Consider the following 15,665-nt stretch of genomic DNA (forward strand, 5'->3'; position numbering starts at 1 on the left):
GCAGTTTTTCACCATGATTTATGGAACTGAAACATTTTTTCAAAGCTTAATTATGTGAATTGCTTTGATAAATAAACATTTAACTTAAATGTGTAGTAAACTACGTTTGAAAAACTGGTCAGGCAGATAAACAAGTTCAAAATGGTTGATGGATCAAGTTGTTTTCCTTGGACATGTAAAAAAAACATGGCTTCCTTGATCAGCATATTTTCTAATGTACGTACTCTGTATAAAGCTTATTTGTATAATAAAAACATTGCAAAGCAAATAGAATTGTTTATTTGTCTAGAGTCTTCTATTTTAGTTTAGACAATACTGATTCATGCTGTTAGTCTCATTTAATATTTTGATTGTTTGTGCCTCTGTAATATAAAATGCCTTTTCCTACAGACATAACTTGACATAGTGAACAAATATCATCCTTATAAAGGGTACGCCTTCGTTTAAATGCTAAATGAAACAAGAAATGAACGACAAAAAGAAAACACTTTGGGGTCAAACTACTTTTATCTATCATACAATTAAAAACAAATTTTATTATCCATACTCAAAATTCTGAAACTTGATATCTCACACTATGTATACATGTATATAGCTAGTGGTGTTTAAAATGTGCAACATAATTCATCCAGTAATATAAATTGGCCATTAGCATAACTGGCAATGGGCAGGCAACATGAATGAGCCAAACACTGATAGGAATGATGATAGCCTCACATTTCAAGGGAGTCACTCGTCAGTTTCCATGTGCAGAAGGCCATAATTTGCTGACACCAGACTTGGTGGAAATACCATTAATGGGAGTACAAATCTGCACACAGCAAACCCATTGGCCAGTCAAGAATTCCCCCCTAATCTCTCGGAGAATACTCGAGAGTGACTCGAGGAAAAAGTAAGCATTACATAACAGTGGCGGATCCTTGAGAAAAAAATCATGTAAAATCACGTGATTTTTACCTTTTTTGGGGGTTGGCCCCCCCCCCCCTGGCGCTCAAGGGGGGGGGGGGGGGGGGGTGCAAATCGAAAAAATTTTGAGGATCAAAAAAAAAAAAAATGTGCTCACTACCGCCCCCCCCCCACTGAGCGACTTTTCGGCCGGCGCGATTTTCAAATTTTCGGGAGCAAAAAAAAAAAAGTTGGGCCCCCTCCCCTAAGAAATCCTGGATCCGCGCCTGTTACATAAGGTCTAATGGTCATAAAACTTGAGGCTAACCCTGGTGATTGACAACACCTGTTATAGGGTAAACACCCGAATGGTGTTGAATTCCCCATGAGAGCCGACTATTGAGTGTCTTTAATAGTTCACATGTTGCTGAGGAGCAATTGCTGCCCCCCCCCCCCAGTTACTGCTAATCACACCAGTATAGTATTTAATCTGTACAAATAAATGAAACCTTATGCAATGTCACATAACTACATACATGTATTATTGCTACTTTGCAACTAATTTTCCAAATTTCTTGATATATAAAATTCACGTACAGTGTAAATATAAGATATTTAAAAACAAAGGCTTTAAATTTATTTACAGGTTGTGGGAGGATTGATTTATGTACACTATACAATAGCATACAATATGTTTATGAACAAATAACAATTTCTTTTACTATGCAAACATTGCTCATATTAAACTTGTTAGATTAAATCTGAAAGCGAGTAAACCTTTCACATGAAGGTCATGTCTTTGTTTGGGAAACTAATTATGACCTGTGAACAGTTCAGCTGTACAATACATTCACATACATGTGGAAATGTGCATCTCCTAGAGGTAACTGAATATTTCATCCATTTCAAATGTGAGGTATATATATATATGTATTATTTACAATTTATTTATATATAACAAAATGACTAGGAATTTGGCACTTGGTTTAGACTACATGATACTATTTTTCTCTTTATTTACAAACAAAGAAAGGAAATATATGGCCACACATAGATAGATATAAAGACAATTATGAATGTACATGTGCATATTTTGTTGAACACTATGTTAAGCGAAATGATGTTTTTGGTGTAACATACAAAACATGTAAAATGAAGCCAAGAGGATAACCTCCCACTATTAGGTTATGAATAAAACTGTTTTCTCATACTGTTTTTATTTCCAAACTTTCCAAGAGGTGATACAATTATCAACAGATGGAATCGTTTCAGATTTTGTTCCTAATCCATCAAATCCTTTCTTTAATACAAACATTAAAACAGAATATATATACACTTTAAAGATAAAGACCAGTTATGGTCATGCGATTGCATTGTGAAAGAAACGTGAAATCGATCAGAAAAGGTTGATCATCTCGCATAGATGTACTGCAAGGTTCTGGAATCATCAAAATGATAAGAAATTTGGCCCAGTCTTCATAAAGTTACAAGCAATGTACACAGAAAGAAGTATATGGGACTACGCACACATGCGTTTTTATCTCTCACACACCAATAGATAAACTAATTTACCAAATATATCAATTAGTAGGCGGTTTCCAGGCAAAATTTGTATCATGTATTATTCAAAACATAGTCTTTCACATGATTGGTAATTAAAGGTTCCTTTTCATTTTTTGAAATTGGGGCGTTTCCAATACTGGTCTTTACCTTTAATGCTGGTTGTTAACCAAATTTGCAATCACTACATGTATGGCAATAATTATAGGGAGATCTGAGTTTGTTATCTTGACCTGTTCCCTGGTCTTCCTACAAAGCATAAGACTCACAATTTTCAGAATTTTTAAATATTTTTGATAGACAGGAAACAGCTTAAAAAGGGAAAGACAAGCTATTACAAACCTACAATGATTAAAATATATTTCTCAGCACAGCTGGGCAAAGATTTATCATAACTTTTGGTATGAAACGTTAACAAAAAGTCACATTCTTCTAGGATATGAAATATAACTCACACATTCAAAAGCCCATTATTACATATCAAGACATCAAACAATGTTGATTTTATCACAAAACAGCTCGAGACAAATATATTTTCTCCTCTCAAAGAGTTTCACTTTTAGCTATAAGAAAATAAGAGGAATGTTATGTATGTTGGAATGTGGATTGCAACCTGACGGCTGTGAGAATGTCTCAATATTTCATTTCATGAACATTAGATTAAAATATTAACTAAAAGGTCAGTATTCATGAATAAGAATTAATGTTACCAAACATAAATTGAATGAACATGAAATCTTCCAGAAATAAAGAACTATCATACAAATGGAGAAAGCTTTTCAACTTTCTCCACCTTAGAAAAATCACAACCTTTGAAAAGATAGAGATCTTCAAACTTCACAGAAGAAATTGTTTCGAAGCAACTATCATTAGTGAAAATAAATACATTTCATCTAAATTTGTTGTGAAGATTAGAGGCAACTGCTTCATATAACTTTGCCTCTTGTATAATCATCTTTAACTAAGCGGTTGAGTTTAGTGGATAGCCCATCAATAGTTCTTGTGAGATAAACTAGACGGCCATCTCCTTCGTTCATTCACCTTCTGATCTGACGAGTATCTTTATATAGGAGAAGGTATGGAGTAGCTGCAGAGTCGTTTCCTTGTAGAGGATTCAGAAGTGATTCAAAGTCTTCATCAGACAGGACCTGCACTCGATCATCATCAAATTTAGCCCAAGACTCTTTCCCAGGACACTGGTCTAGAGCTGGTAGGTCTGCATCACATGCTTGAGATTCTAAGGGGGGAGAGAAAAACAACATTTAATTGCAGTTCCACAAGAATAATTGTCAAGGTAGATTACCAATAGTCAAGTTCATCATTAATATTGCTGATTTCGCTGGTAATCCAATGATTTAGGAATATTTGCAGGAAGAAAAAAAATACTAATTCACGTTAAGGAATATGAGAAAATCTAACCCCCTGACCCCTTCCCAAAGTCATATTGCCAGGCACATTGGCTGCTTTTAAAGGTACTATGTCCCATTTGCAGGCCAAAAAAATGAAAAAGTTAAATTCCAACTGCATTTGAAAGATAATACCAATTTAGAACTTCCTTAAAAAAGGTGGGGCTTGAAAATATCTTCAAGTGGGAAAATAACGACTATTAGTTGTCAAATCGACTTTAGGGCTATAGAGCCCAAAAGTAATAGTCTTGATTTTCAGATAATTGTACCGGATGGTCATACGTTTTATGCTGCGCAAAGATTCAATCAGTTTAATCTTGGCCATCACAAGAAGTGGGTTATTGATGTAGACAAATGCTCATGTACCCTTTACAACTCTTTTCATGTATGTTATTACCAAAGAAGAAAAAGCCAGTCAGTCACTCAATAGTGTCTGACAGTGAAGTCTAGCAAGTAAACGGGTTTCCTTGCATAATTTGAATATGAGGACACTGCTAACATTTAAATTTCACAGATAGGACATACATGACATATTCATAATTCCTGCAAAGTTCTACAGCATTTGAGGTTGGCTGCAAAAGGGACATAGTACCTTTAAAGACTTTTTTTTACAAGACTTTTTTTTTAAATTGAATGATCAAAATCAACTATCAACATTACTCACAAAATATTAGCCATTAAAAATAAAAAAATTCTCAAATAAAACTCAACTGACCTGCATTCTTCTGAGGCACCCTAGCATAGGCGATATAATGACCACTAGAGCTAGACGACCCACTGTGAGCAACCACACCATCAGGCTCCTAGGGTGTCCCTCCCATGTCCCCACCCACCCATGTCATGCAAGGAATATCACATATGAAATGAAAGGAGCGAACTCAACTGACCCGTGTTCTTCTGAGGCACCCTAGCATAGGCGATATAATGACCACTAGAGCTAGACGACCCACTGTGAGCAACCACAGCACTGAGTTCATAGGATGTGTCCTTCTGTTGACAGGAGCCTGAACACCACTTGGCCAGGTTGAGGGTCAGCGGGATGGCTAGATGGTCGTTGACCTTTGACACGGACCCTCCAGGAGAGAAACTAAATAAAGACAAAATGGAAATATATTCTCATGTACCCTACAAGGAAAGACAACGGCTAGATCTGATAGCAACACAGGTATTGTTAAACCTGAAGTAAAATTATCTCTCCTTGTCCAAAATGTGTCACACAGATTGATGCTACTTTACACTATGTTTATTGTATTGTCACTGAATCAGAATGGATGTTTATACATTAATTAGAGTCACGAGTATGAAGCACATCCCCGGCTTACATTCATTTCGAGAAGAAGAAAAAAAGAAAGGCAGCATACAACACAGACTCAACATATTTCTACCCTCCCAATAAAAATGAAAATCATTTGATTATAGGAATTTGGAGAGATAAAACTAAAGATAAGCTGGTCGAATTTTTTTTTTTTCCTTGAATGATACACATTACTAACCCTGGGGTGAACAAAGCAATTTTCCTTGCAAGGCTACATGTACAGAAGAGCTACACTATTGTGTTCAGCAAATTTTATTAATTACAACTGACTATCGCATCCCCCGTTTTTTTTTTTTTTTTTTTTTTTGGGGGGGGGGGGGGGGGGGGGGGATGTCAATAGCTTTTTGAAGACTGTGAGGTTCACATTGCCCCCACCCTCTTCTATAATTTCATTTCTGCTATACATGTACATATACACTGTACGTACCAATTGATGAACGCACTGAACCTCTTGAGCTGGATGATCAGTACACCAGGTAGCCTGCCAAACAGAACAGATCTCTCAGCCTCGGTCAGATGAAAACAATGCTCACAGAAATATTTGTTATCATCTGTCAGTCTCTCAACGCTGGTAAACTCAGACAATGCCCAGCCTAGAGACAGATTACGAGGGTTCACATCTAGATTCAAGGAACAAAAATAAGAACTTTCAGAATGGTTGTATGTATACAGCATGTAATTACTAATAGGCTATTCTAAAAGTATACTATTTGTGACAAAAAAATAATTTTGTCGCAATTTGGACAAAATCAAACATAGTACTGAATTAACATTCAATAGCTAAAGAGTAAAATCCAGAGAAAGATAAACATAACCCATCTTCAAATTATGTAATGTATCCATGGAATGGTAAATCACATTTCTTTAATTATGATGAATTTGATCATTGACAAAGCATTAACTTATTAGACTTGAAGGATATGTGAGTTTGAATGTTACTGTAAACTTAGAGCATCATACACGTTCAATTTTTTGGCACAGCACCTACTGTATGGGGTTAAAATGGACGACTGTGGTACTTGTTTTGGCTGATATCATAAACCACTTTTACCATTGACTTCTTGTATCCAACCACTTTTACCATTGACTTCTTGCATCCAAGCACTTTTACCAATAACTTCTTGCATCCAACCACTTTTACCATCAACTTCTCAAATCCAACCACTTTTACCATCAACTTCTCAAATCCAACCACTTTTACCATCAACTTCTCAAATCCAACCACTTTTACCATCAACTTCTTGTATCCAACCACTTTTACCATCAACTTCTCAAATCCAACCAAATATACACAAGTCTACATTGACAAAATAGATGTTTACCCTACCTGGTACACGTTCTTCGTGTTCCTCTTCACTGGTGAATGCAGGAATACTCTGGACTGGAACACTGACGTCTTGGAAATCTTCTCTCTTCTCTGAACATGATTCACACTCCAGGCAACGTGTCTGCAGGACTAGGGTGCCCTGGAAGAGTCTCTCAATGACTTTCATCTCACTCAAGAAAGTTACAGCATCTGCAGTGTCTACCGCTCCACCTTCATCCCCAACGTCTTGAACCATTGGTGTTAGAGCACAGTGAGCCCTTGATGGCTCAGGTATGGTGTGGTCTTCCAGCTCTGTTGATATTTCCTTGTCTTTGTCAATGTTAGCTTTCTCGATAGCTTCTTTAGTGGTTGGTTGTGAACATTCCCCTTGCAGTCTTTCGACTGTCTCTACATCATCATCCACTTTTAATGACACTTGCGTTGTATCTACGGAAAGATCAGGGTCATTGGAATTATTAGACGTTACATTCCTGGACGCGTATGTTCCATTTAACGACACTTCCTTTGAATCATCACCCGAATCTGATTTGATATCATGGTGGTGAGATGCATCATCTTGTGCATGTTGTTCATCAGTTGATGGAACTTTGTCTTTCTTGATGATGCCAAACTTGGTCAGGGTATACTGCTGGAATGTCAGGCGACCCAGCCCAAGACGCTTCTTCTTAGAGCTCCCGCAATCTCCTGCCCCATTCGTCTCTGGAAGACTTCCATCCATCCCATTACACTCTTTTTCTGAAAGATGTCCATTTGTCAAAGCACTCTTCCTTCCACCTCGTCTTCGAACAGAGTCATTACTTGGTGAAATCCCTCCATGGTGTCCTCCCGCAACCCCGTTTATTTTCTCAGACTTCCTCAGAGTACTGGTGATGTTACCGTTACATAGTTTAATACTATCCACATGTCTATCATGACCTCCAAACCCATTAGAATCAGGTTGATCGCCAAATCCGTTTTCCTGGTGCGTCACGAGTCCATTGCTATTGAAGCTTTTACAATCCAATTTCTTTTCATTGAGTGTCTTGTCACTTCTTGTTGTCCTTCCACCAAGGGGTCTACCCCCTCCCAACAGTTTCCCACACTCTGTCTCCATAGTTACACCATCCCCAGCCCCGCCCATGTCGAGTTTCCTCACAGCTTTCCTGCAGGTTTCAGAATGCTCAGTCTTTACATTATCCTGATAAGCTGTATTCTCTGTGTTGCCCTGACGCTCGCCAAGTCGTTGACAAGCTTCCTGGATGTTACTGAGGATGCAGCATAGAAGCTCCTGGGCATCATGCTGCAGATAGCCTTTGAACATTGAGTTCAAATCCCTAGAAGAAAAAAAGAAACAGCAGCTATTGCACAAGGCCATATGACAATGCTCTGTAAACTAAACAGATCGGTCATTTCAGTAACTGCCAGTTCACCCAAACTCCTTCAAAACATCAGCTACTACCTACGTTTCTGCATATGCGAAAAGAACAAATTAAATAGACACTGAAATATCAGTTCCTGTCTTCTATGCAAATAGGTATGACCCCCCCCCCCCTCTCTCTCTCTCTCTCCTCAACAGTCCCTATAATCCCATGTAGTCCAGTCCCATCCAACTTATAATATTCATTAAAGTGATAATTGCTTTTTGAACATCACATGTATCACAAAATCCACTAAAGCTCTGAAATTTCTTTCATCCAGTCTAGTTAGAGCTATATACAAAAGCCTTCTTCAGATATGACGTGGTAAACCATGGCATTTAATTTTTTTTAAATGATAATGTAAGTTTGACATGCTTCAAATGTTAGTATCTTATAACACAGAACCCACTAAAATAATTGTAGGACCTTTGTTGCGAGCAATTGCTAATGATTTACAAACGCCAAAAAAAAAGAGAGCCATTTTTGGAGGCCGTTTACCAATGGTTTACAGCTGCATATCTGAACAAGCGTTTTGGTTTGAGATCATTACCTGATAGCTTCCAAGATGTCTTCAGGGTACATGGCTAATTCTTGACCAGCTGGCATCAACCGCTCTACGTAAGACTGCTCCTTCTCAGACATGGTGCTGAACAACTGATAATAACGTAGAAAAATAAGATCATGTCAAAAGCACTTCCTATTAGTTCCAGGGTTCCCACAGAAATTTGAGAACCAAATTCCTTGACTTTCCATGACCAGATAAGTACAATTTTGTTATGGGTCGCTGTATCCAACCAGCATGCGAATACCATGATCATTGTCAGTGAAAACTGGGAGGCAGCCGTAATCACAATCAATTTCTATGACTTTCCCTGACTTTCAAGAAGACCTTATTTTACCAAGACTTTCCAGGTTTTTCAATGACCGTCAGACCCAGTCATGGAAAAGAGATGTAACTTCTCTTTTTAGTGAAACATGACAATGATGAAATTATACGCTATCTAAAATCTTTGATTTTTAATCATGACAATCTGTAAAGAACCTTATAATCTGCTGTTTATCATTATCAATTAGAGAAAGCAAATGTTGTCTGTCAAGAGTCATACCTATGTTTAAACTGGGTGTTAAAAGACACATGTTAATGCCCTCCTGGATCTTAAAAAATGATAGATTTTCATTTGTCATGGCACGAGAAGATAGTAAGCTCTCACCTTATTCATTGCTCGAACCAACTTGAGCTGAGCTATAAACTCTTTTCTCCTCCTCTTACTCCTCTCATCCTCTCCATCAATATCCTCCTCTTCTCCTTTCATCTTGAGCTTCTCAGAAACCAGTCCAGAGAGTCTATTCAGATTATCACTGAAGCTAGGACAGTATCTGCCATGTCAAATTGAAACGATTGGAGACAATTAATTCATCATTTAGCATGCACTTTTGTAACAGGTTTCTTCACGGGCTTAATATCATCCCAGTTGAAAAATGCACAATAGGTATTCTGTACAGAGGGCCCCTTCCCTAGTTCATAGATGCAGGCAATACAACAAGTTTTAATTTAGGCCTTATTAAACATTTCTCAATCTCCAGGCTTAATATAGGAACAATCTGGTTTGCAAAGGCAACAGGTTAACCCTTACTGTACTGGGCTATTTTGAGCACCCTCTGACTGGGGGGGGGGGGGGGGGGGGGGGGGGGGGGGGGGGGGGGGGGGGGGGGGGGGGGGCCCCCCCCCCCTATGATCTCGGCCGTCGAATGTCCGATGAACACGAAAATTTGCATATTTGTAGATATTTACGTAAGGAACAAGAAGGTATAATTATTTTTTTCCTAATATGCAAATTTTTGTCGTTATAGCCTAATTAATTATGCAAAATGCTAATGTTATGCATTTTACAGAAAACTCTTCAAATTTGTCCGTAGGGGGGGGGGGCCAGGCCCAGGCCCCCCCCCCCCCCCCCCCCCTATGATCTCGGCCGTCGAATGTCTGATGAACACGAAAAATTTGCATATTTGTAGATATTTACGTAAGGAACAAGAAGGTATAATTATTTTTTCCTAATATGCAAATTTTTGTCGTTATAGCCTAATTCATTATGCAAAATGCTAATGTTATGCATTTTACAGAAAACTCTACAAATTTGTCCGTAGACTTGTGAAGAATCTTGAAAATGTATTGAATAAATGTTCCCTTCATCTCGAATTCATGAGGTTTCATTATTTTTATATATGAAAATACATAGGTTAATTTGCATAAATTATGAAAACGCAAATTACGCATTCATGAATATCAAATCTGGAACTATATTTAGGGAACTAGGATCATTACAAAAATTGTCAGACTCCACTTTTTGAATGTTTTAACTCATTATTCATATGAAACATCTTTTCTAACACAAAATAGTTATTTGATGTAATTAATAATGATAATTTATGCAAATTTGATGTGATTTTCAACTATTTATTTTCTTATGTATTTTATTGTTTTTTTTCTTATTATATCTATTGTTTTATTTCTAATATATTCTTTTGTTCTGGAATACATCAAGTTACTCTGAGAAACATATAAAAGCAATTTGATATCAATTCATATCTTCACATTTCTGCTTGTACATGAATATATGCAATTATAGCACTTTTTTGATGACATGCGCATACTAAAACACCTTACAGGTATATCCGATTTTGACGAAAATGGTATCAAAATCTGCGCAAGACTTGAGGAAAAAAAGTCATGAAACGACAATTCAAAATTCCAAGCGGTTGCGGCGCAATCTCCGAAAAATGTTGAGGGGGGGAGGGCCTCCCAGGGCCCCCCCCCCCCCCCCCCCCCCCCAGTACAGTAAGGGTTAAATTCATACAGATTCCATGAATGGTGTTGGGCATAATATATCCTCAAATTACAAATTTAAACAAATGTTACATGTTAAAAAAAATTGATTCCTGCATTTCTTTGTTTTCTAGGTGCATACAGTACAGAATGTAACAAGACAAAATGAATGACAGCCAATGATAGTGGGTCTTGGAGAAAAAATATTTCATAATGTGTTTGTTTTTCTCAATTACACATGTACATGTATCATGCTTTTCTTGATTTGTACCAAGTTTACATCAGTCATACCCCAAATTTGATGACTGGTAGCCTATCAGATGTTCTTACTAGTGCTGTAGTCAACCGTTTAACCGTCCGGTATCCAACCGCCCATGGCGGATACCCTTTTCAGTTTGTTTTACGTTGTTTTTTTTTTAATAATTTTTTTTTTTTTTAATAATTTTTTGTGGTTTTGTTTTTTTGTTTAAGTTTCGATTTATGCCCCTCCACCTGGCACTATGCCTGGCAATGTCTCCCAGCTCAGTAATTTGTGTGTTGACTCACCACTCCGAAACTAGAACAACACTCCAATGTGTCTGTCATCTTGGTTTGAAAGTAATCTTTGTAATAGATCTCAATATATATTCATCCAAGTTTAACACATGGTGTACCACAAGGTTCTATCCTAGGTCCTCTACTGTTTTTAATTTACTTTAATGATCTTACACATTATTCTAAAACGACATTGTTACTATTATTTGTGACTAGTTCACAAGCACAAATCGGCGCCTTCAGTTAAATCACCTTTCTGCTTTTTCACACGGCCAAAAAAAAAAAAAAAAAAAAAAAAACCCTTACTTTTTTTTAATTTTTTTAAATAAATCGTTTAACCGAAAACCGTCCGGTTTTGACAGGCGGTTAAACGGAATTGGAGATATCCGTGATGTTACAGCACTAATCCTAGGTCCTCTACTGTTTCGAATTTACATTAATGATCTTACACATTCTTCTAAAAACGACATTGTTACTATTATTTGTGACAATTTCACAAGCACAAATGCACCTCGCAATTAAATGAAAGTCCTTCCCGCTTTTTCACACGGACCTGACTTGCTGCCGACAGAGTCGGTCAAAAAAAAAAAAAAAAATCGTTTTTTAAATTTTTTTTAAAAAATCGTTTAACCGAAAACTGTCCGGTTTTGACTGGCGGTTATACGGAATTGGAGATATCCGTGATGTTACAGCACTAGTTCTTACTGGTAATATGCGCATCTCAGCAATGCACTATCACTTTTAGCGATGGGTTATCACTTTTTGGGTAGAACTTTTGTTTATCAGTACGTATATGGTAGCAAAGAATGATGCTCATCACACGATGGCGTTTGACCAATTAAATGCCTACATTTTGAAACCCATTTTCTTATATCTCATGAGATGTTCTTACCTTAATACCTGTAGCACACTGTTGAGATAGCAGGTGTTTCCCAGGTTATGAAGACCAGTGTATGGAGCCACTCTAATCACATACTCACTGGGGATGCTAGATGATTGAGGCTCCATGTAAGACGATGCTACATCACCTGCTGTATCACACCTGCAACAGCAAAGAAAGTGAAGTCACACTGAAAGTACACACTGAAAGTACTCTGCTTTAATAATATCTGCTTTAATAGACCAATTGAAAATATATAATGTTTTCATGTACATTTTTTATGAATACTTACAAAACTTACCCCCCCCCCCCCCCCAAAAAAAAAAAAAAAAAAAAAATTAGTGTACTTCTTTCTATTCATCGGTATGATGAGCTTTGATCGAAAAGAACATTCAAATCTTTACAAACTGAAATTTGACTCATTGTCCCAGGTACCTCTGGATGTTACATGGTCTATGATACTCTCTGGATTAAATACACATTTACAACATTCATTGTAAGTGACAGATTGTAATGCATAAATGTAAAACAGAGGAAAAGAATAAAGAGTAAGTTAAATTATGTACAGCAGAAGAAGCTTTTTCTTTTACTCTCTCCCCCCCCCCCCCCCCCCCCCCCCCCCCCCCCCCCCCCCCCTCCACAATATTTCTCCCTAGACTATTATCCTCACATAATGGAATAAGAAAAACATACTGCTGATTTGGTTCCTCATCTTTGTTCTCTCCTGGTTCTTCTGTAACAGGTGCGATGACTCTGCTTGTCTGTTGGTCTTTCCTAACAAGCTTGAGTGATAACCTGGCTCTCTTCCTTGGTGGACTCTGTTGGGGCTCCGCACTCATAGCCATCCTAGCCAGTAAGGTGATCAAGATCCAGGCTCTATTCCAATGGCAACAACAATTGACATGATCACAAACTTAACTGTCCAGTGCAAAACCAAACATGGTTTTCAGTCTCATGAGGGAAGTGGTTGAAAATAGGTGCTGGGTAATTGTAACATGAGTGAAAATAAGTATGGATTAAAGAGTCCAAAAATAGTTTTTTGCCATACAGTAGAGGCACATATCCCATATGGAGACTTTGAGCCTTGACTCTGGCGTGGAGACACCCTACTCAGGGGTGATAGTGAGCACTCCAAAAAACCTTCAACCCACCCCCCTTGAGTAAAAAAAAAAAAAAAAAATTTGGGGGGGGGGGATGGCATCCAACATTCCCCCCCCCCCCCCCCCCCCCCCCTGTTGAGTAAAAACATTGGGAAGGGAAGAATAGAGAAAATAAGGGGAAAATCTGGAAAATCAGGATTTTTTTTTTTTTTTTTTTTAAATCAGGAAATTTTTTAAAAATCCACCAAAAAAAAATGGGGGGAAACCAATTTAAATTGGGTTTTATATCAGGCCTGCCTACCATAACATAACAAAAATCTTTCTTACCTGTTTCGTGTCAATTTTCTTGTCTATTTGGGAGCATTTTTCCTAAACACAAAAACATTATAAATAGATTTCTATACACTTTCTCACAGATATCACGGCAAACTGCTGCACGATACAATTGCATACCCTACCGAGGGTGGGGAGCGGGCGCGCGCGTGAAGTGACTGTAATGATGATGATCATCATCATAATGTGAATTAGGCTTAGGTCTACTTACTTAGACTAGATCTACATGAATTTATTGCGGATCTTAAATTACAGTCGCTACACATGCACGCGTACGTGCACGGGCCCTGCACCCATGCTTTTTATTTTTATTAGAACCCTACTCCCTAGACCCCTAGTCTATTAATATTAACCGCACATCACTAAACAATGTCATTGAATGTGCCTATCTGCGTACTATAGACTGTGCGCATCAACCCACAGTGCGTTAGTCTTCATTTCATGAAGCCTGCAGTTTTCAGGAAGAAGAAGAAGAAGAAGAAGAGTGATAGAAATCATGAAGCCACATAGACCTGTAGGCTGTACCTGGCCTAGACTACTACAGATCTATGCCCTACATTACAGAAATTCAGACGTATGGGACTAGGGTATAAAGCTTGAACAAAAGCCAACACGTGAAATTCCAAGTACAACAAGAAATGAAATCGCCCTGAGAATGTTACACTAGGCCTATAGAAAAAATATCATGAATTTACCGTAAGGGAGTCTCGTGATATAACGCATCAGTTGTATTACACAGTAGAGCTGCTATCGGGATACCTCAAAATCCGTACGTTTACACTTGATGAAATTTAGCGCCATGGCTCAATTTGACCTTTCTTTGCAAATCTCCAGTGCGCATGCGCGAATCCAAGCTACACAAACAAAGTTAGCGATGAGTCAATCTCGAAAAGAAAATAATAATAGTGAGGGGGCATCCCTACAGATCTAATACCTTGTTAAAATGACCTTCCTGCTTGCAACACCCTAATTATTTGGCTGATCTCAGTTACAAATTAACTGACAATTGAATTAAGTTACCTTGTTTCTAAAAAAAAAAAAAAAAAATATCTATAGGTCTGCATGCAGGGGCGTGTCTGCATATTTAACTATTTTTTCTCTAGCTATAGACTTTTCATACAAACTCAAATAATAATATTCAAATATACCAAGCTGTGAGTAAGAATAGAGAAAATTATTTATCTGAGGAGGGACTGGCATAGTACTATTTTTTCCGAGGTGTAGCCCCGAGGAAAAAATAGTTCCTATTAATTGCCAGTTCCTATTAGCAGCTCTTTCTCCGCACATGCAGACATCAATCTCTTTCCTTGCGCAGCCTATCTTTTTCATTAATTGCACAGATATCTCTTTCTATCCACTGATCAACATCTCTTTCTCTGCACAGATCGACGCGGTTCTATAGGATACCCCTGGTCATTCGGGCCCGGATATAAGCCACCCCCAGTCAACTACCCCCCCCCCCCCCCCCCCCCCCCAAGGACAACTACCCCCTAGGGCAACCACCCTCTATAGGACAACTACCCCGCCCGGGACAACTACCGGCCCGGACAGCTACCCCCAGACAACTACCCCCGGACAACTATCCTCAGGTGGTAGTAGGGTATAGTTGGACAAGGGGGGGGGGGGATGGGGTGCTTATCCGTGGGGGAGGGGTGATGTCCAGGGGTAGGTGTCCGGATACGCAGATCGATCTCTGCAAAGACATCGCTTTCTCCGCTCGCTGTTTCACACTCTATTCCGACTAACGTGACTCTTTCGCTCTTTTCTTTTTATTCTGGGGATTTTTCTTTCATTTACCCTTTGTTCGACAGTCCGCGAAAAAGAATTTGAGTTCAATTTATTTGTGGTGCAGTCCGTGCAGACAGGCGCGGATCCAGGAGGGGGGGGGGGCCGAGCGGGCCTTGGACCCCCCCCCCCGCAAAAAAAAAAAAAAAAAAAAAAAAAAAAGAGAAAAAAGGAAAAGAAGCGAAAGGGAAAGAGGAGAGAAAGGGAAAGAAAGAAGAGGAAGAAGAAAAGAAAAGGGGGAAGAAGGAGATCGGGGGGTCGAAAGGGCTTTGCCTCCCAGGCTGTTGACCCCCCCCCCCCCCCCATAAAACAAATAAGA

At 38.5% G+C, this 15,665-nt stretch overlaps 1 protein-coding gene across 1 annotated transcript; it reads right to left on the minus strand.

Annotated features, from left to right (window-relative positions):
* Nucleotides 1–3,434: 3,434 nt before the first annotated feature.
* LOC576951 (ubiquitin carboxyl-terminal hydrolase 1) lies at nt 3,435–14,411 on the minus strand. Its single transcript, XM_777213.5, has 9 exons — nt 14,257–14,411; nt 12,822–13,004; nt 12,141–12,290; nt 9,102–9,267; nt 8,441–8,544; nt 6,494–7,806; nt 5,594–5,786; nt 4,739–4,938; nt 3,435–3,682 (listed from the first exon to the last, which is right to left on the minus strand). Exons 2-9 carry the CDS (start codon nt 12,971–12,973, stop codon nt 3,483–3,485), a joined length of 2,478 nt encoding a protein of 825 aa, XP_782306.4. The 5' UTR covers nt 12,974–13,004; nt 14,257–14,411; the 3' UTR covers nt 3,435–3,482.
* Between the last annotated feature and the right edge of the window lie 1,254 nt (nt 14,412–15,665).

The sequence above is a fragment of the Strongylocentrotus purpuratus genome, unplaced genomic scaffold, assembly GCF_000002235.5.
Source record: "Strongylocentrotus purpuratus isolate Spur 01 unplaced genomic scaffold, Spur_5.0 spur5_scaffold_14, whole genome shotgun sequence".
Classification (NCBI taxonomy): domain Eukaryota; kingdom Metazoa; phylum Echinodermata; class Echinoidea; order Camarodonta; family Strongylocentrotidae; genus Strongylocentrotus; species Strongylocentrotus purpuratus.

Bases quoted from the DNA above. Each gene is read 5' to 3' on its own strand.
- LOC576951 (XM_777213.5), bottom strand. From the start codon at position 12,973: ATGGCTATGAGTGCGGAGCCCCAACAGAGTCCACCAAGGAAGAGAGCC. The intron at 9,268-12,140 runs GTAAGAACATCT...TTGACATGGCAG, and splicing joins AGTGTGCTACAGGTATTAAG to ATACTGTCCTAGCTTCAGTG. The intron at 8,545-9,101 runs GTGAGAGCTTAC...CGTTATTATCAG, and splicing joins TGGTTCGAGCAATGAATAAG to TTGTTCAGCACCATGTCTGA.